Source organism: Ilyonectria robusta, assembly GCF_021365365.1.
Source record: "Ilyonectria robusta strain PMI_751 chromosome Unknown BGZ61scaffold_11, whole genome shotgun sequence".
Classification (NCBI taxonomy): Eukaryota; Fungi; Ascomycota; class Sordariomycetes; order Hypocreales; family Nectriaceae; genus Ilyonectria; species Ilyonectria robusta.
Genome location: NW_025764445.1, coordinates 598630 through 623613, shown reverse-complemented (window position 1 = coordinate 623613; position 24984 = coordinate 598630). Strand labels below are relative to the sequence as shown.

The 24984-nt window shown below is 54.8% G+C and overlaps 8 protein-coding genes across 8 annotated transcripts; 2 read left to right on the top strand and 6 right to left on the bottom strand.

The window, feature by feature from the left end:
* Positions 1–1294: 1294 nt before the first annotated feature.
* On the top strand, positions 1295–3035 carry BGZ61DRAFT_391539 (amidase signature domain-containing protein; the record flags this gene model as incomplete). Its single annotated transcript, XM_046242828.1, has 4 exons — positions 1295–1544; positions 1606–1707; positions 1763–2562; positions 2666–3035. 4 exons carry the CDS (start codon positions 1295–1297, stop codon positions 2837–2839), a joined length of 1326 nt encoding a protein of 441 aa, XP_046103697.1. The 3' UTR covers positions 2840–3035.
* A 532-nt stretch (positions 3036–3567) lies between these two features.
* BGZ61DRAFT_353380 (cytidylyltransferase family-domain-containing protein) lies at positions 3568–5219 on the bottom strand (the record flags this gene model as incomplete). The annotated part of the gene is made up of 4 exons (XM_046240513.1): positions 3568–4110; positions 4170–4516; positions 4574–4952; positions 5076–5219. 4 exons carry the CDS (start codon positions 5217–5219, stop codon positions 3568–3570), a joined length of 1413 nt encoding a protein of 470 aa, XP_046103696.1.
* Positions 5220–7033: 1814 nt separating this feature from the next.
* BGZ61DRAFT_533081 (uncharacterized protein) lies at positions 7034–9440 on the top strand (the record flags this gene model as incomplete). The annotated part of the gene is made up of 2 exons (XM_046253955.1): positions 7034–8143; positions 8193–9440. The coding sequence occupies 2 exons, from the start codon at positions 7034–7036 to the stop codon at positions 9438–9440; spliced, it is 2358 nt and encodes a 785-aa protein (XP_046103695.1).
* A 428-nt stretch (positions 9441–9868) lies between these two features.
* Positions 9869–10706, bottom strand: BGZ61DRAFT_353266 (uncharacterized protein; the record flags this gene model as incomplete). Its single annotated transcript, XM_046240499.1, has 3 exons — positions 9869–9899; positions 9956–10134; positions 10188–10706. The coding sequence occupies 3 exons, from the start codon at positions 10704–10706 to the stop codon at positions 9869–9871; spliced, it is 729 nt and encodes a 242-aa protein (XP_046103694.1).
* A 1622-nt stretch (positions 10707–12328) lies between these two features.
* BGZ61DRAFT_478619 (uncharacterized protein) lies at positions 12329–13535 on the bottom strand (the record flags this gene model as incomplete). The annotated part of the gene is made up of 3 exons (XM_046249031.1): positions 12329–12825; positions 12957–13308; positions 13356–13535. 3 exons carry the CDS (start codon positions 13533–13535, stop codon positions 12329–12331), a joined length of 1029 nt encoding a protein of 342 aa, XP_046103693.1.
* Positions 13536–14766: 1231 nt separating this feature from the next.
* Positions 14767–16139, bottom strand: BGZ61DRAFT_453023 (uncharacterized protein). The gene has a single exon (XM_046246025.1). The coding sequence runs from the start codon at positions 15739–15741 to the stop codon at positions 14980–14982; it is 762 nt and encodes a 253-aa protein (XP_046103692.1). The 5' UTR covers positions 15742–16139; the 3' UTR covers positions 14767–14979.
* Positions 16140–16647: 508 nt separating this feature from the next.
* On the bottom strand, positions 16648–17629 carry BGZ61DRAFT_494410 (uncharacterized protein; the record flags this gene model as incomplete). The annotated part of the gene is made up of 2 exons (XM_046250762.1): positions 16648–16844; positions 16912–17629. 2 exons carry the CDS (start codon positions 17627–17629, stop codon positions 16648–16650), a joined length of 915 nt encoding a protein of 304 aa, XP_046103691.1.
* A 923-nt stretch (positions 17630–18552) lies between these two features.
* Positions 18553–21383, bottom strand: BGZ61DRAFT_453021 (uncharacterized protein). Its single transcript, XM_046246024.1, has 3 exons — positions 20881–21383; positions 20268–20719; positions 18553–20173 (listed from the first exon to the last, which is right to left on the bottom strand). Exons 1-3 carry the CDS (start codon positions 20972–20974, stop codon positions 18908–18910), a joined length of 1812 nt encoding a protein of 603 aa, XP_046103690.1. The 5' UTR covers positions 20975–21383; the 3' UTR covers positions 18553–18907.
* Positions 21384–24984: the final 3601 nt, after the last annotated feature.

Below are 24984 nucleotides of genomic sequence, written 5' to 3'. Positions count from 1 at the left end.
CAACAGTCGTCAACCAACGAACGAGCATCCAAAAGCCAAGAGTCCCATTGAACAATACCCATCAGAGGTAACACCTTGCGCAACATCAGCTGGACGGCTAGCAACCCTCCGTAACCTAACTAAGGACTAGCTACATCCCGTGAAAACATGTCCCTCTACACTAGACCGTCCAAGCGGGATCCAGCTCACCCCCTGTTCAACGAACCCAATTGTCACTCCCTCTTCATCTTAGCACACCCAGCACAAACTAACTCAACCGAGTCGAATACCACATACCACATCCTTGATAGACGCCATAACATCAGATAACAGCCACTACTCGTAGAGAAACTCGACCGGCTTCCTCATTGGGAAGGTCCTTGGACAAAGCGCTGCACTACCATGAAACGCATCGGGACGTTATCCTCCGCCTCGCACGCACGAGCAATCCCGTATTGTACCGGCCGCTCGGTGATTATTCACTACGCTATTTAGGATGCAAGGAACCGGTCTCCCCGTCCACCTTGTCCCTGTCTCCATGCATGTCCCAGGTCCCTATGTTCCTCTAAATCCGCCCCATTCCATGCCTGATCTCATGCTCCGTCCCCATTCATTAGCCGCGGAGCCGCGCCATGTTCCCCTCCGTTTCACTCCGGTCACGAGCCCTGCTATCAACGTCTTCGATCCTCACGCAACCTGTCCGTGCTCAAGCCGGTCCGTTTCCCCCTGGAATGTGTGTTCAACCCCATTGCTACACCTTATTGGCCATCTTCCCGCACTTTCCCGTTACAGCGGCCCGGTCGATGGGCTACTACATTACCCACACTGGTGTCAGAACCCATTGGGTACATCCTGGCCTCACCCTGACGTGCCTCGGGTAGCAGTGCGTCGTACAAGGAGCCTCAAAGCGCCTCTCAGACTAAGCTGAAGACTTACTGGATGAGTGACCGCCGGCCCGGCCTCTAGTGAGGCATTGCGCCGGTACCCGCCTACCCTATCATTGAGCACAGTTTCCGAGAAAGTCGCCAGTCTTTGAGCCTCTCGCATCTTTGAAGGACTCTCAGACGTATGTTCCCGCGGTTCTATCAAAAACATCACTTAGCAGACCGGATTAGCCGAGAGTCAATGAATCAACGGCTACCAGCGTCACGGACCGAGACCTTCCAGCCCTTGCCTCCATCAATGGATATGATTGAAGTATTTAAACAATGCGAATCTCCTTTTAAGCAAGCAACACACACTCACTCCATCACAACACTCCTCCATCAACCCAACCTTCGTCCTCGTAATCTTCATCCAGCCTACTTTCGAAATGATGAAGCCGTGGAGTCTTACAGCCTCTGAGGCTCTCGTCGAGATCCGATCCGGCAACCTCACTGTAGAGGCATATGTCACGTCAATCCTTGAGCGTCTTCGACAGCGCAACGACGCCGTTCGGGCGTGGGCGTATCTCGACGAGGACTTTATCCTTGAGCAGGCCAAAGAGTTGGACAAGGTGCCTGTAGACAAGAGAGGCCCACTGCACGGTTTGCCAATCGCGGTTAAAGATGTCATTTACACCAAAGGTACATGCATCTACGACGTGATGCATATTCGGGCCGGGAATAGTTGCTCACATTGAGATAGACATGCCAACACAGCACAACTCGCCCTTGTACCAGGGAAGTTTCCCCAAAGTCGACGCCGCCTCCGTCAGAATTCTCCGCCACGCCGGGGCTCTCATCCTTGGTAATTGTCTTACCCGCTCTGAATACCGACCTACTCACCAATTCCGCATTCGCAGGTAAGACAACCACCACCGAATTCGCCGCCATCCACATCGGCCCCGCTACCCGCAACCCGCACGACCCGACCCGCACGCCGGGCGGCTCCTCGGCCGGCTCCGGCGCCGCCGTCAGCGACTTCCAAGTCCCGATTGCCCTCGGCACGCAGACGGGCGGATCCACCATCCGCCCGGCCTCCTTCAACGGCATCTACGGCTTCAAGCCTACCTGGAACTCCATCTCGCGCGAGGGCCAGAAGGTCTATGCCTTGATCCTAGATACCCTCGGTCTCTACGCGCGCTGTATTGACGACCTCGTTCTGCTCGCGGATGTCTTTGACCTTGAGGATGATGAAGAAGAGACCTACCCGTTTCATGGAGTTGAAGGCGCCCGCTTCGCCATCTGCAAGACTAGCGTCTGGGGCCACGCCGGCGAGGGCACTCGACATGCCATGGCCCGCGCCGCCATCCTTCTCAAAGCCCACGGCGCCATTGTTGAAGAGCTCGACCTCGGCACCGACTTTGCTAACATGGAAGAATGGTACCGCGTCGTCCTGCATAGCGAAGGCCGCACGGCGTTCCTGTCCGAGTACCGCGCGGGTAAAGACCAGATCCACGACGTCCTCGTCAGCCATGTCGAGAACGTCGACCAGTTCAGCCACAAGACGCAACTTGCTGCATTCGACGGCATTGCCGCACTGCGGCCCCGAATGGACGAGATTGCAGGGCGATATGCAGCCATCATCACACCGAGCGTCCCGGACGAGGCGCCGGTGGGCCTCAGGAGCACGGGAAGCCATGTCTTCTGCAGCATGTGGACGGTAAGAAATCCCTTTCCCTCGCATCCTATCATTGCGTTCTACCTGCCAGGCGACCCAGTAGGAGCCGTCTTACTGGTACGAATGTATGCTTACGTCGAGACAGGCGCTGCACAACCCGGTCATCAATGTCCCGGGGTTTCGGGGAGCCAATGGCATGCCCATCGGAGTGTCTCTGGTTGCTCCACGGTATCGGGACCGACATCTCTTGAAAGTCAGTAAGGCGGTCGGCAAGATCTTTGAGGCCGAGGGCGGGTGGAAGCGACAGGCGTATGAATAATGGGCTGACGCGGGAGGTGAAGCCAAAAACATGATGCCAGAAGGGAGCGATAGAGCAATGACTTAATGCGGCGTAATTGAGAGAATTTGATAGACAGAAGTGTAGTGCCAGACCTGAGAAAATATGTCGTCTTCAATGACGATTTATTGCTAAAGCAGAACACTACTTTGCAGGGTGGTCGCGTTTCCTTGTCGGCAATACCCAGCTCAAGAAAAAAGCAAACATATTTCAATAAAAGTAAATATTTGAGTTAGAGTAGACTAGAGTCTGGAACAGTATCCAGAGATTCATATTACAAGCATGGAGCACGCGTCGAACGCATTAAATACATGTAGAAAGCGATGCGGATATTCCACATCGGCTTAAGTTCTCTCGTCCGCTTTATTTTTTCCCCATCAAGCTGTGGACGATTTGCCTTACAGGGGATACCATAATTACCCTGGCATACATTTCCCCCAGTCTGCCGAGAGCAATCTTGCTCGTTAAATTCGCTGTTGTGCTCGTTGAGGCACCAAATACCCCGCCATCCGCTGCCGGTTTACATTTCATCCACCACGTAATGCTGAGAACTACCCAGCTCTCAACCATTTACTCGAGATGGAGTAAAGAAATAATGAAAACGCCGAGAATGTGGCCAAGCCAGCAGAAGAGGTAGTGCCCGGTCATTTATTATCGAACAAGGTGTAAAAAAACGCCCAAGGTGGAACGATGTTGAATGTCTCACCGCTTCAAGGGCATGAACTTGTCAATGCATTCAACGAACTACAGTAATCGGTTAGCATCGATGAGAATGGGATAATGAGTTCGCTTACCTCCTCGGGCATGATACCCTGGTTGCCAAGGTAGCGGCCCATGCTCTTGACGAGCTCCATCTGCTCATCAGGAGACAAGCTGGTAATGGCCGTCTCAAGAACAATACCGAGGTTGACCTTGTGCAGGGCGATGAAAGTGTGGTAGTACATGTACGCAAAGAAACCCATGATAAACTGGCAATCCATGCGATCGGTAATGCCACCGTGGCCGGGAATAGAGTCACCAAAGTCCTTGATCTTGAAAGTGCGCTTCAGGCCGGAGGCGAAGAAGCCGCCAAAGGGGGCGATAAGAGAGGCGAAAGTGGCGAGAACGAGGGAGTGAAGCTGCATGGGAGCAAAAGTGACGGAAAAGCTGGTCTTCTGAGGAAGGAAAAAGAACTCGGGTAGCTGGTAGGTCTTGGGGTGGAACACTGGGTTGGGGTCGCACTCGAGGCCAGTGAAAATAGTGGCACCAAGGTCCTAGATCAGGTTAGGAGCCGCGTCCATGACGAGGGGAAAGGCAGGCGAGGGAGTCTCACATTGACAGGGCAGATGAAGTACTTGGAGCGCATCATGATGTTGACGAGAAGGATGGCAAACAAAACGGTCATGATCCAGGCGCCAACGAAGCCCTCAACCGTCTTCTTGGGGGAGAGCTTGATGAGTTGGGTGCGACCAAAGGCAATGCCACAAATGTAGGCAAAAATATCGTTGGTGATGACGAGGGCGGCGGGTAGGAAGAACCAGATCATGCCCTCGAAGACGTTGTTCATGACGAAATGGGCCTGAACGACAATGAGGTACAGGGCCATGTGCGTCCAGGCAAAGTTGGTAAACTGAAATTTGTAATTACCGGCCTGCAGGGAAGCGACGAAGCAGACAAAGCCTAAGCAAATGTGTTAATAGTGCCAGGCGAAAAGGAAGAGATCCAAGGATGACCGACCAAAGACATAGAGAATGAAGCTAATGAAGCGATGGTGGGTAGCCAGAGGTAGCAGCACCTTGTCGACGAGGACAATATGCTTGAAGTAGTAGATGACAGTCTCGCCGTAGAGGAAGTACATAGTAGTCGCGAGCCAGTACCAGTTGAGGCTCTTGGTGGATCGCAGGGAACGGGCGCGGCTCGGGACGTTGGCGATAGCGATAACCTCCTTGAAGGAGACGATTTGGACGGCCGTGATGATGGTGATGATGTAGATGTGACCCATAAAGAGCGCGGAGAAGAAGAGGCCAAACATGACAAAGCTCCAGAAGGTGCGAGTAATGAAGTTGGCCTTTTTCTTCTCGTAATCGGCCTGTTTATCAGCTGCAGTGGGGGGCTTCTGTGTGGCGGAAACGGCGCGCATCGTCAGCTTGGTTCCTCGCGAGTTGCGGTGGTTGTGGGTCGTCATGTTGGAGTTTGGTGTTTTGGACGTCAACCCGTCGTCGGGCTCAGTGACACGTACCTCGTTGACAGTGGCAAGCTGGGCCTGAGCCTTGCCCTTGGAGGGAGATTGACCATCATCGCTCAAGTCACTGAAGCTTGATCGTCGTCCATCGGAGCCATTTTGGCGGTTGGGGAACCTAACCCCTCTCTTTGACCGGGCCATTGCGAAGATGTGGTGGGTGGTTTGTGTAGGGAGCGACGGGTTTTTTGCGATTTCGCTGTCACAGCGTGGTTTTAGCGACTTGTCTCGACCGGTCTCGCGCGTTACTGCTAGGCGGGGGTCGTATGAGGATGCGTCGTCGGTCGTCCTCGTAGTCACAGCGTCGCGCGACTACGGCAGGGTCGGAAGATTAAGTAGGTAGGGAGGGAGAAGGGAACTCCGGAGCTTGCGGCCGGGGGTGAGCTGAGCTGAAAGGATCTCGGAGTGGGCGAGCGGCGTCTCGGAGTCGAGGCGGCAAGAGCGGGAGCGGGCTGCGGTCCGCGAGAGAGCCACGAGCGTGCGGTCGGGCTCGGAAGAGAGGGAGGGTTGGTCGGGAAGATGGTTGATGACGATGGGAAAAGTTGGAGGATGGCCGTTTCCCAATGTGGGTGGTGGGTTTTGCGCAGATGCTGACGCTGGCGCTGACGCTTGCGCTTGGCTGAAGCAGCCTAAAAGCACTGGCGGAGCGGAGTTTTCCAGTGGGCGCGCGGCTGTGGCTTGACGTTTCCGGGGGTTTCAGCGTGCAAATTGGCACTGGAATGCACTGGAGGTAGTTAAAATACAGCGGATGCTACAGTGCGTCATCGGTGCTTATTCCACCCGCCCGCCAATCAGGGTCTTGATGACTTCAACAGCGCCCACCAAGGCTGCGTCGGGATTTGGTCTACGGAGTTTGGACTCGGGCTCGGCAGCTAGACGTTGCTGCCAAATACCGGCCGGGGGCGATGATAAGATACACAAAGATACTGGATGCCCTTAGACTGGTCCGCCAGAGCGATGGCTTAGCTACGTACGTGCTAAGCCATGGATCGAGGCCTTACTTGGGAGCACGAGCCGAAGGACATGGACGCAGGGGCTGATTAGATGTGGGACTCGGAAAAGACAAGTACCCGGTCACCGTTGAACTGCCCACGCCAAGCGCAAGGTGGAACCAAGAAGAGAGATCTGTTGAGGGAGATCTGCGGAGTCGACGAATATGGTCGTGGAATACCTAGCCAAGTGAAGCTGGGAAATGGTTCCCCGAATTTTTACAGTAATTGGTTGCGGTCTGGCTAGGTTTGTGTCCTTCAAAGGTTCAGATAAATACACCCTTGCATCACGTTGCATTCAGAAGACAACACATCCTTCTCTCCCAGCTCTCTGCAACTCTCATGCCAGATCTGCAGCTCCTCTAGTGACGTCGCATAGTGACCAGGTCTGCGTAACACTCATCTTCTTCCATCCTTCTTCTGTGGGCATGAAAACGCCAAGCGCGTACTCCGTAGGTAATTTGCGAATCCGCGGAAGCCGGCATCATGCCCCAGAAGAAATCCCCACAACTTTTCTACCTTGGCCTGGACCTCTTGTCTTCGCTTCGCTTCCACGCTGCTTCTACGCGTTAAACTGTGGCTGAGGGGTGAGGGGAAATTGGAGATATTTTACTGCGTCTTCATCAAGAGCACTTCCGAGATAAGATACCCGCACTGGCTGAAACAACCAAGAGAACTTGATACAGTGCCGTCGATGACGCACTTGGAGCTTTCACATGCTTCAGCACAGAAAGGGGAGCGGGGATCCACACACACCTGCTGCGCCACAACCACTCGAGCTTCCCACCTAGCTCAGCCACAAGTTTGTCTGGACAGCTTGAGAGTACCCACGTGACCTCGCGACGCGTTCCTCTGGCCCTGTCTCGGACTCGCGAAACAATGTCAGGCTCTCGAACGAGGCGTCGGCTGACAATCTTCCTGGACAGCCTCGTTCAATGGAGCTGCTCCAACCTTTCCAATCCATGAGCCATGGACCTAGACGAATTTTCCGACGATGGACTTGACGACCTTCCCGATAACGCCCTCCAAGAGCTGGAAAACAATGCTATCCAGCTTACCCAAGGCCACCGAAAAGGCCCATCTCAACAACCCGAATCCGCCTACGCAGATGCAATCTGGGTCGAAGACGATGATCTCGATACCACAGAGGTGACCAATGATGTTGGGGAGCCTGTAGGGAGGCCGGTGGTGGACAATACGCTCCAGCAGTATTCCCAGCAACAACACCAACACCAAGAATCCCGACGATCCATCCCCCCGCTCCCCAACCCACGATGGGACCCGATTGTCCATCCTTCCAAGAGACAACCTGCCGGGCAGCCACCACCTCGAATGCCCGGTGCTGCGGCTACGAATCAACCCTTGTACACATCGCAGCAATTTCAGTCTCAAACGTCAAATCTGCATCGGCCTCAGGCAAGCCAGTTTGCTCGACCAGGACTCGCACCGAACCACTACATTCCCTCCCAAAGCCAGCCAGGCGATGTTGTCTCGGCCCTTCAACAGCGGCTGCGGGCGCTCGAAACCGAACTCAACGCCGCCCGTGGCGAGGTGTCAATCATCCGAACCAACTCCTCCAAAGCCCAGCAGCAGCATGACGCAGAGGTCGCTCGCTTGAAGAAGCTCAATGCCGAACAGTTGAGCCGGCAAGAACGAATCGCCGAAGCCGCCGTCGTCGCCGAAAAGAATGCCAACACCGAGCTGCAGTTTCTACAAAGGGATATGAAAGAGGTTAATGACCGCACCCGAAGGAAAGATACTGCTGTGGCTACAGGGTCGGGCTTAACGACACCGAAAAAGACATCCAAGACTTGGCGCGTTGCCGATGGCTTTGACGAGATGGACATTGTCTTGAGCCCGAGCAAGGGCCAAGGTCGTAATAAAAATGCCGGGTCGGTTGCTGCCAATGTAGGCGAGAGGACGCCAAGCAAAGGCAAACGAAAGCGACCAGCCCTGGACAGTCCTATTATGGCGCTGGAAACGCACATGGATGACATCCAGGTTATTGACAAGGAACCGGAGCCTTCCACAGTGCAACCTCCCATTGTGATTGCTGCACCACCTAGTCTTCCCTTTGAGGTTTGTGCGAATGCCCTCTTTTCTTGATGCTTGACTAACAGATCCCAAGTTCTTACAACTGGTGCTGGACCATGGCTCCTTCCTGGATCAGCCTCCAACCTTTGAGGTCCTGTCTCGATTCTCGTTCTCATCGGAACCCAACACGTCATTTGCAGCCTACATCTTCAAGAAGGTCCCCGTAATGGGCAACCCTCAACGTCCCATACAATTGTTAGTGGACTTTGTCCACTTGGTTGTACAGATATGGACCCGCTGCGCGGACGAGCAGTACTGGGAGCCTATCAAGTACCTCGTCGCTCTCATAGCCTTTACGTTCCAACTTCAAGCAACCGAGGTCGCTCCCTGGATTCTTCCAGATCTCGCCCCTGTTGCTCAAGCAACCATATGCACTCTAGCTGAATGGAGGCATCGATTTCCCGATGAAGACCGTGTCAAGGATGAGCGATTCAAATTGCTTGAGGAGCATATCAACATTACCGATATCCTATCTCTGCTCTATACGACTTCTCTCACATGCGCCACCGCGATAATGGAAACGGAGACGGGATTCGAATCCAAGGCGGCTCACTTCTGGAGGCATATCTCGCTTGATACGCCTCTCATGCTCCTTACGCCAAAACAAGAGCTCGCCGACATCCTTGGCATGCTGGACCTTCTGGCCACCTCATCCCTGCCGAGCTCGATCGGCCCCATCACGGATGAGAAAGACCCTCCTTTTGTCGCACGCATGATCATTGACAAAGTCGCGACCAGGTTGACTGAGTATCCTCGCTCGGCAACCACACCAGCCGAGAAACGCAGCGTGCGCCTTGCAGCTTTACGGACGCTCATAGCGTTCGCCCGATATCCTTTTGGCGCAATACAGCTCGCATCGCATAGCACCGCCCTTGCTCGCCTAGTCATTTGTCTGAGTTCATCCATAGACGAACTTTATGACCAGCCTATTCCATCAAGCATCCTACCAAATCTCTCGAGTGAAGGCGAGTCAGAGACACGTTCAGCCTCTGACTCTTCTTCTGAACTCTACCGCATCATTTCCCAATGCGTTCACCTCATCCATGTGCTTGTCACCGGCCCACACACTGCAAACTTGGCCGACATCACCCAGAAACTGACCTCGGCACACGGTGGGAACCAGCGATACCTACTTGCTCTCGGAAGGCTGGCCTTTGTGGAAGAGGATTTGGTAATGGAGTCAGGGATTGACGAGGACACAATTGAGGCGGCTGCTGAGTTACTAGAGATGGCGGTTACGCCGGATGAAGGCGAGGTTGTGAGCGAGGCGTTTGTGATGTAAAGATATATGTCATGGTTGGGGCATTACTCAAAAGTTTTATCCGATTTGGAATAGGAAAAATGTATTGGTGGGCGCTTAGATGGGGCATAGTCTTTGGGAGTTGGTCATGGACATTGAATGATATCACGTATAGGCAATGAAGACAGGGGTTTGGCGGCGGTTGGAGAACCGGGGCATTTATTCCATATTAATCATGGACACTTCAGACACTCGATTGTGACTTCACGTGCCACACTCTGTGTCAACATCAGGGAGCGAGATGACCCAATTCCAGAGCGGTCAAACAAGGAGGTATTCATGTGCACTCTTTTCTGTCCTTGGCTGACATCCTCGCCAGGCTCATTCATATAAGAACAGATAATATCATTCAACGTGTCAACGTCATCACTACCCAACCAATTCCCCACTCAACAGTTCCTGCAACCAATCTAGCTGTTGTAAGAAACGTGGACGTGGTCCCTACGGCCGGTCAGTCTTCTGGTCAAATTTCACGATGTTCTCGGGGGGCAGCTTACCAGTGGTTCGCGGTCAGAGAGCCGCGGTCTTCCATGCTGCGCCAGCTAGCCCAAGCCTTGGTCTTCTTGTCGACGGAGTAGGTCCAGATCCTCTGGCCCCAGATGACATACTTGACGTCAAGGGCCTTGCGGTTGTTCATGACCCACTCGGCAATCTCGCGGCCGGAGAGAGTAGCATCCTGGAATACACGTCAGCGTGGGGTTGTGAGAGACGTCCAAAGAGGGCACTTACACCACCGTGATCAGAGATCATCATGTCGGTAGCCCGGCCGCAGCAGTGGTCGGAGCTGCCACTGGCGCCGCAGGTGCAGTCACGGACACAGCCGATCTCGCGGACGCGGCCGGGGAAGGCGGCAACGATCTTCTTTGCGCCGGTGACGGCGTTCCTCTTGCAGGCGCCGACGGCCGGGATCCTGGGGGCCTTGTAGCCGCCGAAGCCGCGGGCGGCGGAGCTGCAGCACTTCATCTGGCCGGGGCCGGGGCACTGGTTGCTCGCCTTGCTGCCGGCGCAGTCCGACGTCCAGCGGCAGTTGCCCGCGCCGCCCGAGCCGCACTTGGGCTTGGAGCAGCACTTGACGTTGGCCGGGTCCTTGGGGCAGGCGCCCGAGATGGTGGTGCCGCCGGCCTTGGAGCACGCCGACGTCGTCACGCACACGCCGGCGAAGCCACTCTTGCCGTAGCAGGGCTCGTTGACGGCCGCTTGGGCGCTGACGGCGAGGAGGGAGACTAGGGCTGCGATGGAGAAGCGCATGGTGGGCGAGGAGTGTGTAAGAGGTGGAGTTGAGGGTGTAGGTCAGGGAGCTTGGAGTGTCTGCTCTTCTGGAGTTGATGGCTCAATTCATAGAGGACACGATGGGCTTTTTATATCCCCCTAAACCCAGGGTTGATCCTCTTTGTTTCGTTTACCCGTCCTTCATCACTGCTTCTTATTTCTTGTTTCTCGTTTCTCGTTTCCGTCTAGACCATTAGACCCTCCTCTCGTCCCACGCCGTCCCCATGACCCATCATCTGCATCTCAACGTTCTAGCCCACGCCAACTAGGGGCGCAGCATCGTGCAACCCGCCCGGGGTTTCGCATAGATCGGCCGTGCGACTCGAATCCGCCGTCCTAAATTGATCCCGCAGTCAGTTTGGCCAGTGAAGTCGTCGCTCAGGTCACACGCTGCTCCGTCTCGAGTATTCCTCTTTCAGCTGAAGAGGTGAATCTCCACTTCTTGCAAGTCTCCCAATGTCACGGTTGCGCCTCGGCGTCAAACATCAATGCTCTCCTTTTTTAGCTTTTTAGCTCTGCCAATCCGGTGCCAATGCTTCCTTCGTTCGGGTCCTGAGAAACCAGGTTGTTCCCTTCGTCATTTCAATTTTGTCCGAAAGAAGGTCCCGCTCCCTCGCTTGACTGTCCAATGTTGACCTCACAACGTTGCCATCGCAAACCATTTCCAACGCAAACGAAAAAGCTGGCGTTCACTTTCTCTAAGCGATTGGACAGCGCCAACCACACAATATCTGCTGTGATATATCTTATTATAGTATCGCCTGCCCAAGTCGGCAGGTCGCCCTCCTGCACCTCATCGCCCTAGCCCTACCGGGCCCTCGCTCCGTCCCTGCGTCAAGCCTAGTTTCAGCCCAACAGAGCTGAAATGTAGGTTTAAGCTTACACGGCAGTCAATTGATGGGCGACTGCAGAGTAATTCGGGGCAATCGTTAGGCCGGAAGCAATTAGGTCAAGACGCTGGGAGCATGCATATTAGCCGGTTGCTGGGTACCGTAGCCGTCAGCCCATTGCGGATATAATTAGAATTAATTCAGGGTTGACACGGTGCTTCATGTTGACAGCAACTCGAGGCAGTGGCGCTTTTAGGGGAAATCTGTTGTTATTACTGTTTGTTGTTTGTTCAGCGCAGAATTACGACTTTGTATCCCCTCACCACGCCCTTCATTCCCGACTGAATAAGCCTATCTGTCGATGCGCTGTCAGTGCGACCAGGATTGATGGTGTTGAGGAGAGGAGACTCAAAGTAAGCATCCCAATTATCCTCTAACCAGTCAAGTCTAGGCGCCGTTGACATGCAGATGGCTTGCTGCACCCCTGTTGCTCTCCCACTTCAGCAAACTCCTCGAGTGTGACCTCCGCTCCCAAATCCCTACACGGATCACTAAACAATAGCGTCAACACTACGTACTCCCTTGGGTTAGAACCGCTGGGAGGTTCTTATTCGGAGGGGGATTGGACAAGTCGTCAATGTGCCTCCTCGGGTCCTGTCTGGGAAAGACGGCGTTGTGAAAGAGTAGAACATTAATCGGTTAATTGATTGATGCAAAGGCATTGATTAACTCGAGGCAACAAAAGAAATGGCAGTGTATCATCATGCAAGCTCAATACAGATATGGAAGAAGCCTCGAAAATGTCTGAACTATGTTCATAAACCATCCCCGGCATCTTCGAGACAGAAACTTCTTCACCGTTTGGCCAAGCCCGTCCACGATACCAGCTACTATCATCCCCACGACGCCAACCGCGCCTCCAACCACACCCTTACACCCGAACCCGTCACCGCCTTCTCCGGTGGTTCGAGGTCCAAGTCGGATCCGTTTGCGGAACCTAACCTCCGCCTCCCAGAAGGAGCTCAAGTAGGTACCCTCAGAAGCAGGCCCAATACCCATGTGACCAACCCCCGGGATTTCGATGTCGATTTCTAGGCCTTCATTGTCTAGCTGAGCATGGAAATAGGCCCCGTCTTCATCGCCCAGGCCCGCGAAGAGATCGAGCAGTTTCTGCGGTCCTCCGACTGGTCCACCAGCTGCGACAATCCATCCATGTCGCCTCCGAGGCCTTCCACCATGTGGAAGAGGTTCTCTGCTCCGCCAGCAGCCTTCAAGAGCTCATAGATACTGCTCGTGCCGTCGCCATCGGAGTCGCTATCGGGGTTTGTGATGAGAGCAATGAGATTTTCCGCTCCTCCAACACTTTCCACCAAGTCCAATAAATCAGGGGTTTTTATACCGTCCGAACCAGCCCCAGCACCTGCGGCAATTTCGAAAAGGTTTTCGGAGCCAACACCAGGCGCGAGATGAATGAGGTCTTCATTGTCATCTGCATCCGAATCAAGTCCGGTTCCGGTTCCATTGCCTGTATCAAACGAAGAGTCTTTTCCAGATGCATCGCCTGAGCCGCTCAACCCGTCCACCGAAGCTTTGAGGTCAAGGGGAGGCTCATTGTTTTCGGGGGAGCCCCCTGAGCCCCCTAAGCTAGAACCTGAGCCCGAATCGGAGTCGGAGGGTGCCTCAACAAGATTGTTTTGGAGGCTCAAGATTCGGGTTCTCCATACCGTAAGGCGAGAAATCAGGGTATTCATCTGGGGCCATCTTGTAAAATGAGCGAATACATTGTTTCAAGGATCACCTCCGGGAGTGTTGTCAAACAGGATTCCTCCATCAGGAGTGGTAAGCTTAAGGGTACAGTCGGAACCGTTCTCGAGGTAGCAGCCGATGCGGAGCGGGATATAGTTGTCACGCCAGGAGAGATCCCATGGCAGCCGCCTTGACCCAGGGGAGGATGCCTGGGAAAGCCAGGTCTGGCCATGTTTAGGTGATCGTTTCAGCAGTTTACCTATTAAACTGCTAAATAATTGCCAAATAGATTAGAGATGCCAGTTGCCGAATGTCGATGACAAACGGAGAACAGCAAACAGGGACTTAAGTATAGCGTCATATAGATGATCGACCATATCTCGACGAGCCAGCTCGCTGTTGGCAATGCCAGGGCTCATAATATCTCATACCAAGAAGCACCATTATGGGTCGTAACAAGCAACGAGATGATGATTCTCTGTTGATGTCTTGTCCCGCAATATCGACTCCCCTCTCTGAAGTTCATTGTAGACACATAGTAGGTTAGGTTAGTCGGGGAAGTTGAAACAAGTATGGAATGCCTCTCGTGGGGGCATCCTCCTTCTTTCTGACCTTGAAGTCATCGACTCTCTGCTTAGATATCCAGAAGCGTCCTCGCGCCATCTCCACACGAGGTTTATGCTGGCGTACACACTATCAACATACCATCTCCTAGGCCACAAGCAATCAGGCTTTGGCGATGGACGGACTTGCGCGGTGTCTCATTCTGCGGTTATGGCTCTATACTGACGTTAGGTTGTCTCGTCATGATTCAACCCGCCAAATTCGTTGTCCTCGCATTGTTAGCCGATGTCCCCTTATCCACCCACCACGTGTCTTTCATTAGGATGCGTTTGACGATCCATGAGTACGATCCATGAGTAAGATCAAGTAGTTGGCCGTGGGATATGGTGTATGGCTCTTGTAAATGAGGGACCGAGGATCAGCTGCAGTGTATGCAGGACGTAGATCCCCCAAACATCGGCTACTACACAACCCATCCCCTGGCCACTTCAGCGTCACACGTTCTGTTTTCACGTACAGCAAGCTGGGCGTAACCCAATCGCAATTTTTTGAACAAACCGGTCCATCCAAATTATAATATCTCGTAATTGGCAATGCATCGCTTGGGCGCTGTAGCAACAAGCTCTCACCCATCGTTCTGATAGTGCTCGCAGCCAGCGCCAACGCCTCGATCGCATCTGCCAGTCTCAGTAACCAACACCAACACAGCATTCCTAGCCACATTTCGAACCTTTTCGTGCCATTCTATCGTGTGTCTCCCTCTTTTCCAGACAGGTAAGCCGGGCAACGAGGAACTGCATAATGAAACATTTTATTTCGATCGTCAAGGGTCTTGCACCACTTATAACATTTCTCAATCATTTTGTTGGTCGAACACGTTTACAAGATCACTCTGAGAGTTTCCAAAATGGAGTGTAGATAATTCCTATAGCTCATACTCAAACATACTGCGCTTGATGGATGACAAAACATGCTTGGCGCCTGTCGTATCTCACTATATTCCAGCTGAGACGATCTGACCTCCGCAAACCCATAGAACTCTTCCCCCTTCAAGCTTCCATTAAACACTACGTCCGGAATGACCCCCTTCTTCCCCTGCGACTTGGCGACTCTCACAAACCCATCAACTTCCTTATGCCATTATTTTCCACAATCCACGACGGCCCCAGCTTCGACGCGCCGGGCGTCCCCTCCAGCCTCCCATCCATCTTGCCCATGGCCAGCTGCGTCAGGAAGTCGCCCAGCATCGGCGTCGGCGAATGCATGCCCTTCATGAGCGCCCGGATCGGCGGGCCGAGAAAGAACATGCTGACGTTGTGCACCGCGCCCGGGTCCGGGATGTACGGCTGGATGGCCTTGTGGTGCGCGGCATCGACAAACGCCGGCCGCGGCGAGTCGACGTGCAGCGTGGGCGTCGAGGCTGTTAGATCGGCGAGCGCCTTTTCCGTCTCGCCCTTGACCCGCGCGAAGATGGGCGAGAAGCGGCCCGGCGTCTGAGTCGCTCCCGCGCCCGAGACGTAGACGAAGCGGAACGGCTCAGCCTCCCCCGTGGACAGCGTGGCAAAGGCCTTGGCCGCCTCGAGGGCGTAGTCCTTGGTGACCTTGACGTACGTGTCGGCGTCGACCTTTGTCTGGCTGATACCCAGCGCCCACACGCAGCCCTTGGCGCCCTGCAGCTGCTTGAGCAGCTCCGAGTCGTACTTGTCAAACTCGCTCTGCAGGATGACGTTGATGCGCGGGTCCTTGGCCTCCTCGGCCATTGGGACGGGCCGCCGCGAGAGGATGGAGATCTTGGTAATGTCCTTGGTCTTGATCATGGCATCGAGGGCTGCAGAGCCGACGAGGCCTGTGGCGCCTGTGAGGATGACGTGCATGGTGATGTCTGGTCGCTGGAGCTGACGGTTTGCGATGAGATGGGATGAGGATTTTGCTCGTTTTCAGTGTGGAATTCAAGCGAGCACCGGTAAGTAGGCCTTAGGTTTCTATCTCCTCATCAGCGTCATCTTTCTGGCTCCAGGCCCGTTCTATATAGGCTCTTCATCTCATAAGCCCATAATAAGCCACTGCCGTCAGCCCAATGAGGCTGTCCCCCAGTAGCCCAAAGCGGACGTCAGCAAAATCCGGGCCTATCGCCCGGCGTCCGGCGCGGACTTAACGACCGGTCCGACACACCTGCGTCGCAATATTGCCCGCTACCTTGGTGGGATTCCGCGCAGCAGTGTGTTCCTCCGCAACTCCGCAAGGGGAGCAGCGCGTGCGCCTACTTGTTCGTTTACGAAGAGTTCAAGGTAGATGCGAACACGTAATCCGCTGTGGTAGCATTCGCCGAAAAGTGACGCCACCTACCCTGGAGTATCGGGCTTAACGCTGGCCCACGATGGCTGATGGTTGCAGCTGGGCTGGAAGGGCAGCTAATCAACTGAAGAGGATATCATCCTTCTGATCGGTCTTCGGATATTGCCGATGCATCACGTTCCCATTGGCAGCGACAGCCAAGGTCGGAGGAGTACCAGTCTCCAAAATTGAATTCGCATTTTAGTAGTTCAAGCGCTCAACAAATATTCTCCAAACCGTTCAAGTCGTAACGTACATGGCCCTATTCACACCAAGGAAAAGGCGTACAAAAAAACGCCGGATATCTACGCCAGCTGAATGAATATACAAAAGGAAAACACCTGACCAGCATGAAATAGCAGAGTATAGACGCGCACAAAGATGCCACCACCCGTGCAAATACAACATATCTACAACCGCCAAAATATCGTCACTCACTCACACCATCAGAGCAGAACAAAGACAAACCCCAAGGCCGCAGCCGCTAGCCCGAAACTGGCCGGTCTCGCGTTCAATGCAGCGTTCGATGAAGCGACCGAAGACGGCCGAACGGCCTTGACGTTGATGTTGTTGGCCGCGCTGTCTTGGCTGGGTGTGTAAGTCAAGGCGGTAAAGTTACACCCCTCCATGATAACGTTGATATCTGAAGAATGTTAGCCCTGGAGATCTGATAGAGGTGGCTCAAGCCACGAGGGATGGCGTCTACTCACTATTATCGGGGAACCCTGCCTGTGCAATGCAACTGGCACAGAGCGCGGTAATTTTGGCCACATCAAAGCTCTCATTGAGGCACACACAGTCTTTTTCCGCGTTGCCCTGGGTATACAATTGTCCCTTTGGCTCCTGGATGTCGTCATCCCAGTTCCAGCTGCTCGTCGTCGAACTCTCGGCGGCCTCGTCGGACATGGAATTTGAGACAGGGGGAATTGTAATTGAGGTTATTAAAGAGGTGATAGTGGTAGTGGTGGTGGAGGTGGAACGCGTTGACACTGCGAGCGTGGTCCTGAAAGACGCTTTCTCGATCGTGGGAGTGATGCGTGTCAGAGTCGACTCTGGCCGCAGATCGAGGTCGCTATCGGTCGTGGCGGCGGCCTCGACTGGAAAGGATGTTGGCGCCGCAACGATGATCGAGAAACTCCTCCTCCCGAACCTATCAACAACTTCGGTTGACCTGACTCCCGCTGTAGGCTGGAAAGGGCCACCGACTTGAGGTTCCACCGCCAACTTCGGGGTCCATTCACGTCGAGCGAGGCCGTCGGGGTTTCGTTTCTTTAGCCGCCAGTGAACATCGCAATCCGTTGTCAGCTCGACGATTGGGCCACAGATTGGCACACACTGCAGTGGAATGTCCTCTGGCGGCAAGGCATCGGCCGTCACAACGGCCATCAGGCCCGATATCAAGGCCAAGCCTGCCGAGATCGTCTTCATAAAGGTCGTGGGATGCGTCGACTGGTCCCGTCGTGGGTGTGTTGTTTATCGTCCGGTCCACGATGGAGCGATCATGCATCCAAACTCTCAATGTGCTCACGGATCGTTTGTCGATGGTCAAGTTGTTTACGTCTCTCGTCCAAGCGCACGCCCTCCAATCATCAAAGGAAACGAATGGCTGGCTTCGTGCCGCGTCGAAAGCCTCCCTCAAAGGGAATGAATCGAGGGGATGGCGATGACCATTCAAAGAAAGTAACTCTCGTTTCTGAAGCAAGTTGTCACCAACTCAGCGCGTAATGAGGGATGTGGGAAGGACAATTCCACACAGAGATCTGCGAACTCCGAGGATCATTCTGGCGCGGAGACGTCGTCCAACGGCCTTTGTATGGGATGGCACGGCATCTCGTGCGATGAAACGCCCGAAGGGGTTGACAGCCGCCACTCCACGCAGTGGCTGTCACATTGCAGCCCCGTGCAAGTGGACAAACGGTGGCGATGGTTAGTGCGCGAGGGTCTGTTCACATCCTCAATGCAACCCTGCATATCCTGGGATGCGACTGGCACTGCAGAATCGAGACAACCCTTAGAGAGCAGGGCTATCCAGGGGCCGAGCTAGCGTTTACATGGAGCTGTTACTTGGCGCTGTCTGGAATGTCGGCTGGTTGAAGTCGCACCTCATGGCTGAGACGTTGCCGATCGTCTTCTGAAACAGGCACGGCTCGAGCCTCCCCGTCCTCTAGCACAGAATCCATCCCCATCCCGGCCTGCGTCTCATGGACTGCGAAGCAACTGGCGATCATCATCCACCGGAATAAAACGCCTCGTGGCAAGGGAAGAAGCGGGAGTTAAGTGCTTGCAGAGCCCACGTGGATGAGGATGTCATGATCCGCCACGAGTTTAGTCCCGTGATCAAAGTCTGCTCTCCAAACTCTTCCGTTGTGCACTCCCTTTCTCCTAACATTTTCCAACCTAGGCAATGCGCAAGCAAACAAATATTTCCAATGTTTAGTTTAACTTCAATTGATTGATCTAGTGTTTTCAAGCCAACTCATGCTTTGGAGATCTAGTTCTATATCCAGGACCCATTCTCCCACGCCTCGCACCCTTGTCCATCCAGTTGACAAGCCTCCTCCACATGTCTCGTCGGCCGCGTCCAAATCTTCATTTCATGCCTATTAAAACAGTAATAATTGTTTGCCAGACGACACATTCATACACCTAAGAAACCCAAAATGTCGGCCGTCAAAAACCTGCCCCCTCGGACCCTTCTCAGGTCGCTTAGAAGCGGTGCTGGCGACCAACACTCTCGACGCGGACGCCCAGCTTGACCATCTCGCGCGAGTCGATGACACCACGGCCATCGAAGACCCAGCGAGGCTTGGCCATGTTCTCGGAGATGCGGACCCAGTCGACACGCTCCTTGGGCTTGTACTCCTCGGCGCTGCCCATGCCAGTAGCGAAGCCAGTCTCCTTGCTCTCGCGCTCCTGGATGCAGTCGGGGCAGTCATCCTCACAGCTGGGCTCGACGTTGAAGCGGTCGAGGGGATCGGCCGACTTGACATCATCGCGCTGGACGAGGTACTTGTGGAGGGCGAGGAGCTCGTTCTCGGTGGGGACCTCAGCCTTGAAGGGGCGAGGGTCGGCCTTGGGGTTGGGCTTGCGGCTCGTAGGAGCGGGCTCGACGGGGGCAGGCGCGGGCTTGGGAGCGGGCTGGTTGCGGAACTCGTCGAACTCGGTGGCGATGATGATGGCAGTGCTGGCGTCGCAGGCGTCGTAGGCGTTGCCGTAGACGGAGATGTTGGCACCCTCGGCCTGAGGGCCAAGAAGGGCCTTGATCTCCTGCTTGATGACGAGGGGGTTGCAGCAGGGGTCGAAAACAGCAACCTCGCGGGGTCGCTCCTCGAGAAGAGTCTTGATCATCTCGAGGGCAGGGGCCTCACGGGTATCGGAAGTGTTCTTCTTGAAGGCGAAGCCGAGGATGGTGACCTTCTTTCCAACAAGGGTGTTGTTGAGGCACTTGATGACACGGTTGGAGAAGCGGTCACGGGCATACTCGTTCATCTTGACGACCTGGCGCCAGTACTCGGCGACCTCGGGGAGACCCATAGTGTCGGCAAGGTAGACCAGGTTGAGAACGTCCTTCTTGAAGCAGCTGCCACCGAAACCGATACCGGCCATCAAGAACTTGTTGCCGATACGGGGGTCAACACCGACAGCGCGGGCGACCTCGTCGACATCGGCACCGGTCTGCTCGCAGAGGGCAGAGATGGAGTTGATGCTGGAAATACGCTGGGCCAGCATAGAGTTGGCGACAAGCTTGGCGAGCTCAGAAGACCAGACGTTGGTGGTCAGGATGCGCTCGCGGGGGACCCAAGCAGCGTAAACGCCGGCAAGGGCCTCGGCGGCCTTCTTACCAGCGGGGGTGGGGTTGGAACCGATCAGAATACGGTCAGGGTACAGCAGATCGGCGACGGCGGTACCGGCAGCCAGGAACTCGGGGTTGGAGAGAATCTCGAAGTGGACACCGGGGCGGTGCATGTTGAGCTAGACGGGCAAGTTAGACATGTGAAATTTCCAGCGAGCGTTCCTAGAGCTAGGATAATCCCACGAGCTTCCTCTAGGTGGAATTTAGACTTACGGTGTCAGCGACAAGCTGAGCAGTGCGGCAAGGGACAGTGCTCTTCTCGACAATGATGGCGCCCTCGCGGGCGTGCTGAGCAACAACACCGGTAACGGCCTCGAAGGCGGTCATGTCGGTGGCACTGCCGGCACCAACACCACGGTACTTGGTGGGGGTGTTGACGGCGACGAGGACGATGTCGGCCTCGCCAATGTGCTTGGCAATGTCGGTAGAGAAGAAGAGGTTGGGCTGTCGAGTAGCAAGGGTGACGGCATCCTCGGTGCTGGGCTCCTTGGCGACAGCGGCCTCGCGGCTACCGTCACGGGCAATTCTGATGATGTCGTGCAGACCGGGCTCGTAGATGGGAGGGTGGAGCGAGTTCCAGCGGCGGATACGGGTCACGTCTCGGTCGACAACGGTCACCTGGATGTGAGGGTTCTGGAAGGCGATGACAGCAGCGGTGGGACCACCTGAGAGAAGGATGTCAGTCGAGATGCGGTCAATTGGCGCTTCACCGCTCGTTCTGGGTGGGTTGAGGCGTTGCGCAGGCGAGACTGGCACAAGAGAGTCTCGAGTCTCGCCTCGCCAGATGGAGGGGTATTGCAGGTGAAAGAGCTTCCGGGGAACATACCGACGTAACCAGCACCAACACAGCAGATCTTCTCGACCTTGATATCGCCCTTGAAGGCGTTGGCCTCGGCGCCGTTGGAGATGACGGCGGACATGATGAAGGTTGGGTAGTGGGGTGGAGGGGGAGGTTCGCACGGGCACTGTTGCTGGGAAGAACACGCGCAAACGAAGATACGAAGCTACGCGTATAAAGTAGCAACGAGCAGGTGAGCGAGAGGAGGGGGAGCGAGTGGAATAAGAAGGGAAAAAAAGGAGGCAGAGGAGTGGTGCAGGGACGGGAGGGCGAGGCTCGAGGAGAGGATAAGAAGACCAGCGTAGCGTAGCGCAGATCCCAACAGCGTTGTACCAGAGCCAGAGAAAAGGGGGGCGGAGTGGAGGGGCGGGAGGCACGCACAGCGGCTGGCACTGTGCAGGCCCAGTACCAACAGTAACCACGCCGTCAGGTACCTCCAGGGCGCTGAGGCGGAAGAAATTAAGGCGGTGAGGTCCATTGTCGCTGATTAGTTTCTGCCCGCCAGTGGCCAGCGGACTGCGCCAAGGGATGATGCTGTGATGGCGGGTTGATGCCAGGTCCCACCCCGACCACTCCCACCAAGGCCCCAGGTAGGGATGCCAACCTTACTCTGTCAGGACTTGGAAGAGCCTTTCCAGGGCCGGGATTGGATTCCCTGGCGCGTGGGGCACGCGTTGCAGCCAGGAGCGGGTACTTTGGCTTCAGGTACCGGCTCCCTACAGTGTCAGCGGCGTTGGTACTTTGGCCTTGCCTCTCTTGATTGTCTCTGCCACATTAACAACAACAACAACACACGCTTTTGCCATTCCCCCCTCGCCCTTCCGGTGCAGTCCTCTCTTGGCTCAGCGCGACTGGAACAAAACTGTCTTGTTGAAATGCAAATTACGTAATGCAGCACCAAAGACACCGTGTCAAAACTCCAATGCCGTGGTTTGAAAGCCTCAACCAACTCTCGCGTCCCTTCGGACACTAAGCTTACCTCTGTGCCATTTATCTCCAAGGCTCCACCGCGCACCACTCACTTACAGCGCTTACAGGGCTCGAGCTTTTAAGGGGCCAGGGGGGCTAGCAGCCAAGGCGTCCAGGGGGTCGCTGACGGTGGCGTCCCAGCGGGCCCAGTCCTGCGGCTCCTGGCAACGACATCATCCTGTAGCGAGTACTTGCTGGGCGCGCCTGGATTTTTAGCGGGCGATCGAGCCAGAGTCTAGACGATTCAGCCGTGATAATTGTCACTCTTAGGAGTGCTGTTCGGGGGGCTGTAAATTGTGGCGGGGTTTCGTTCAACAGCCCGCCCTTTCAATAGTTTTCCCCTTTCAATAGTTTTCAATAGTACAGTGGGCGCGCGTACTATATACCGAGACACGTCCAAAGAGAAGAAGCCCAGGCCATGTCGATTTGTTGATGACAGTCGGAATCACCCCTCCGCAGTGGGACAAACCCATGGAACCTGGCCCAGGCCTCACCCCCAGCTGCCCTGTGGCCGCGGCCCAGCCTTGTTCGCTGCATCCCGCCGCCGCATTCTCACTAGAAGGGCTGGGTTTCTGCGGCTGAGCTGGTCTAGGTCGGAAAACTCCATCAGCCGTAGGAACGGCTCTCAGGAACAAGCCGGGCTGGAAGGTTGCGGGTACATGGCCAGATGTACTGGGAGGCACTGTGGATTCGCACTGTAACCCACCACCCGTCTATCCCACCAAACGACACCCAAATTGGCCAACCTCCCCCTCCACGGGGAAACGACCAGCCTGGCCCAAAGCGCCGGGGGATCCATTTTCTTCTGCGGTGCACGGGCGGTCATTTGCATCCCGCGTATGGCTTTCAAGGTGGGTAATTGCACTGTGCCCTGGGGAAGCATCACCATCACGCCGATATCTCGGTGTCATTGTCAGGATTCCGACATGTCCGGTCATCACGCGGCGATCGAAGAGGCGGTAACGCCCTGGTGGTGGGCTCGTATGTTGCCAAAAATACCACCGCAAGAGGAAACACGAAGCCAAGAGTTGAAGGTGGAACGCCGTCTCCGTCCGTCTCCTGATGGCTGAATGCCGCCACCTTGTTTTAAATTCCTGAAGCTGAGGCTGGGATAGGATGACGGATGTGAGCAATAATATTCGGTGGGGAGACTACCGAGATTTCTTCATCAACCAAAACGACAGGGGGGTTCTGTCAACACGTGTGTCTCGGTGCCAAGCATAACAGACACATGGCATGAGTCGACGAGACAACGAATTGCAGAACCCTAGGAAGACTGCTCACAAGGGGAGACACTAGAGGCAGTAAAACTCGGACTGGGCGAGCTGAGGCGACGCGTAGTTCTGTGGCTGCGGGTCCGGTCTAGAAGCTATACATTCATACATTCGTACAGTACGTACGTATGGCATATCAGTGTGGACGCCTCCCGAGGTCGACCAAAGCATGCGAACGCCCCCCAGATTTATTTAGCAACATCCGCCACTCCCACGAAGTCAATTATCTGTCCCTACCTTACCCACTTATATATTACCCTGGATTTTAATCCGATGCCGGCTGGGCCGATTTAGGCTGGCGCGTCCTGGACGCTGACCAGGCCAGGGGCCAGCCGCTGCCTGTGCTTCTGCCCGTCATCCTTACGGCAACTGGCCGAGGCGCGAGGAAAGGGAGCCTGGAAGGGCAGGACGGTGGGTCAAGACTGGAGTGCGTTGAATTACTCGGCCGGCTCCGCAACGGATGGATTCGAGATGCCCTGGAATGTGGTCTGTATCAACGCCACCACCCTGGCTCAGCCGCAGTTGCTGACCGGCGACTGACAGCTGAGGCTTAAACCTGGCACCAGACTTTTTTTCTTTTGTCACAGAGAAAGCCAAGGAAATTAGGAAGGAATATGGCAGGACCATTTTTTCTCGCGCGAGCCACAGTGTCATTCCTCTGAAACCAAGCGACAAAGCCCGAGCCTAGCGAATCATGATCGGCGGCATCGGTTATCGGACTTGATTATCGACTCCCTGTAATTATCCGCACTGCAGCAAATCTACACGCTACAAACCTCAGAACATACGATATCTGAGCCGGAGGAATTGGCAAATTGGTTTGAAGCTGAAGATATTTACTATGTAGTATGATCTGAACATTTGCCATTTCTTGGCGCTTCTGCCGGAGTTATGGAGAACCCCTGGAGCTAAACCAATTTCCGTCCTGTTACGTGGCTTGACTCGACTCAGAGCAAATAGTTAAATGGGGGCATCGCAAACTCCAGTAACTAACTGGTGAGTGGCGTTGGACAACGCATCGGCTAATGGCGTTATGGAGAGAAAACGAATTGGGCGTACTCAGCTCGGCACTTGCAGCCACGCATGGCAATTAACGAATACTAGCGAGGCTACGATGGGCCGGTGCGTTGATCGTGCATTCAAGGGTCAAGTCTGGCCGCGAATCCTCCTTACCAAATCCTCTCATACTGACCCAACTATGCATTATGGTCCGTAGTATTGTCCACACTAGTTACATAGTACAAGCGGGCATGTATCATGGTCGCGTTAGCACCTACCCAGGTAAGTAATCAATCTCCTGTGCATGGATGCGGTCCACAAAGAGCCATGGAACCATCGAAAATGGACTTCGGCATTTTGCTGATGGGCCAACCGCCCCAATGCCATCCCGTTTGGATAGAGGCATGGGTAATGCGCTAGTGGGCGGCTGTAATGAGTCAGTGCAAGTACGGCCCTACTTGCATAGGCCATTTATTATTTATTTCAAGATGCTTGCTCACCTGCTTCTTTGGACTTCTGGTTGTACGCGAATCCGCTTATCAATGAATTGATTCAGCATGGAGTATACTACGTAGTAGTATTGCCCTCGTCAAGAACCTGGTCGGCCAAGACGGGACGGCAGACTCAGGACAAGGTCTATCGAGTCTCCACACGGCGGACGGACAGATCCATGTTTAAACTGCGGTCGATCGGTCCGCGTATCCCGTCACCCGAGCTGTCTCTCACGCGCGGAGACGCCGCGGTTAACATGGCACTTTGCGTGCAAGATTTTGCCGTGCGCCATGGCGTTTCGTCACCGATCACGTAAGGAATATTGATGCTTTCCAATTTAGCTTGATGGAGTCGATAG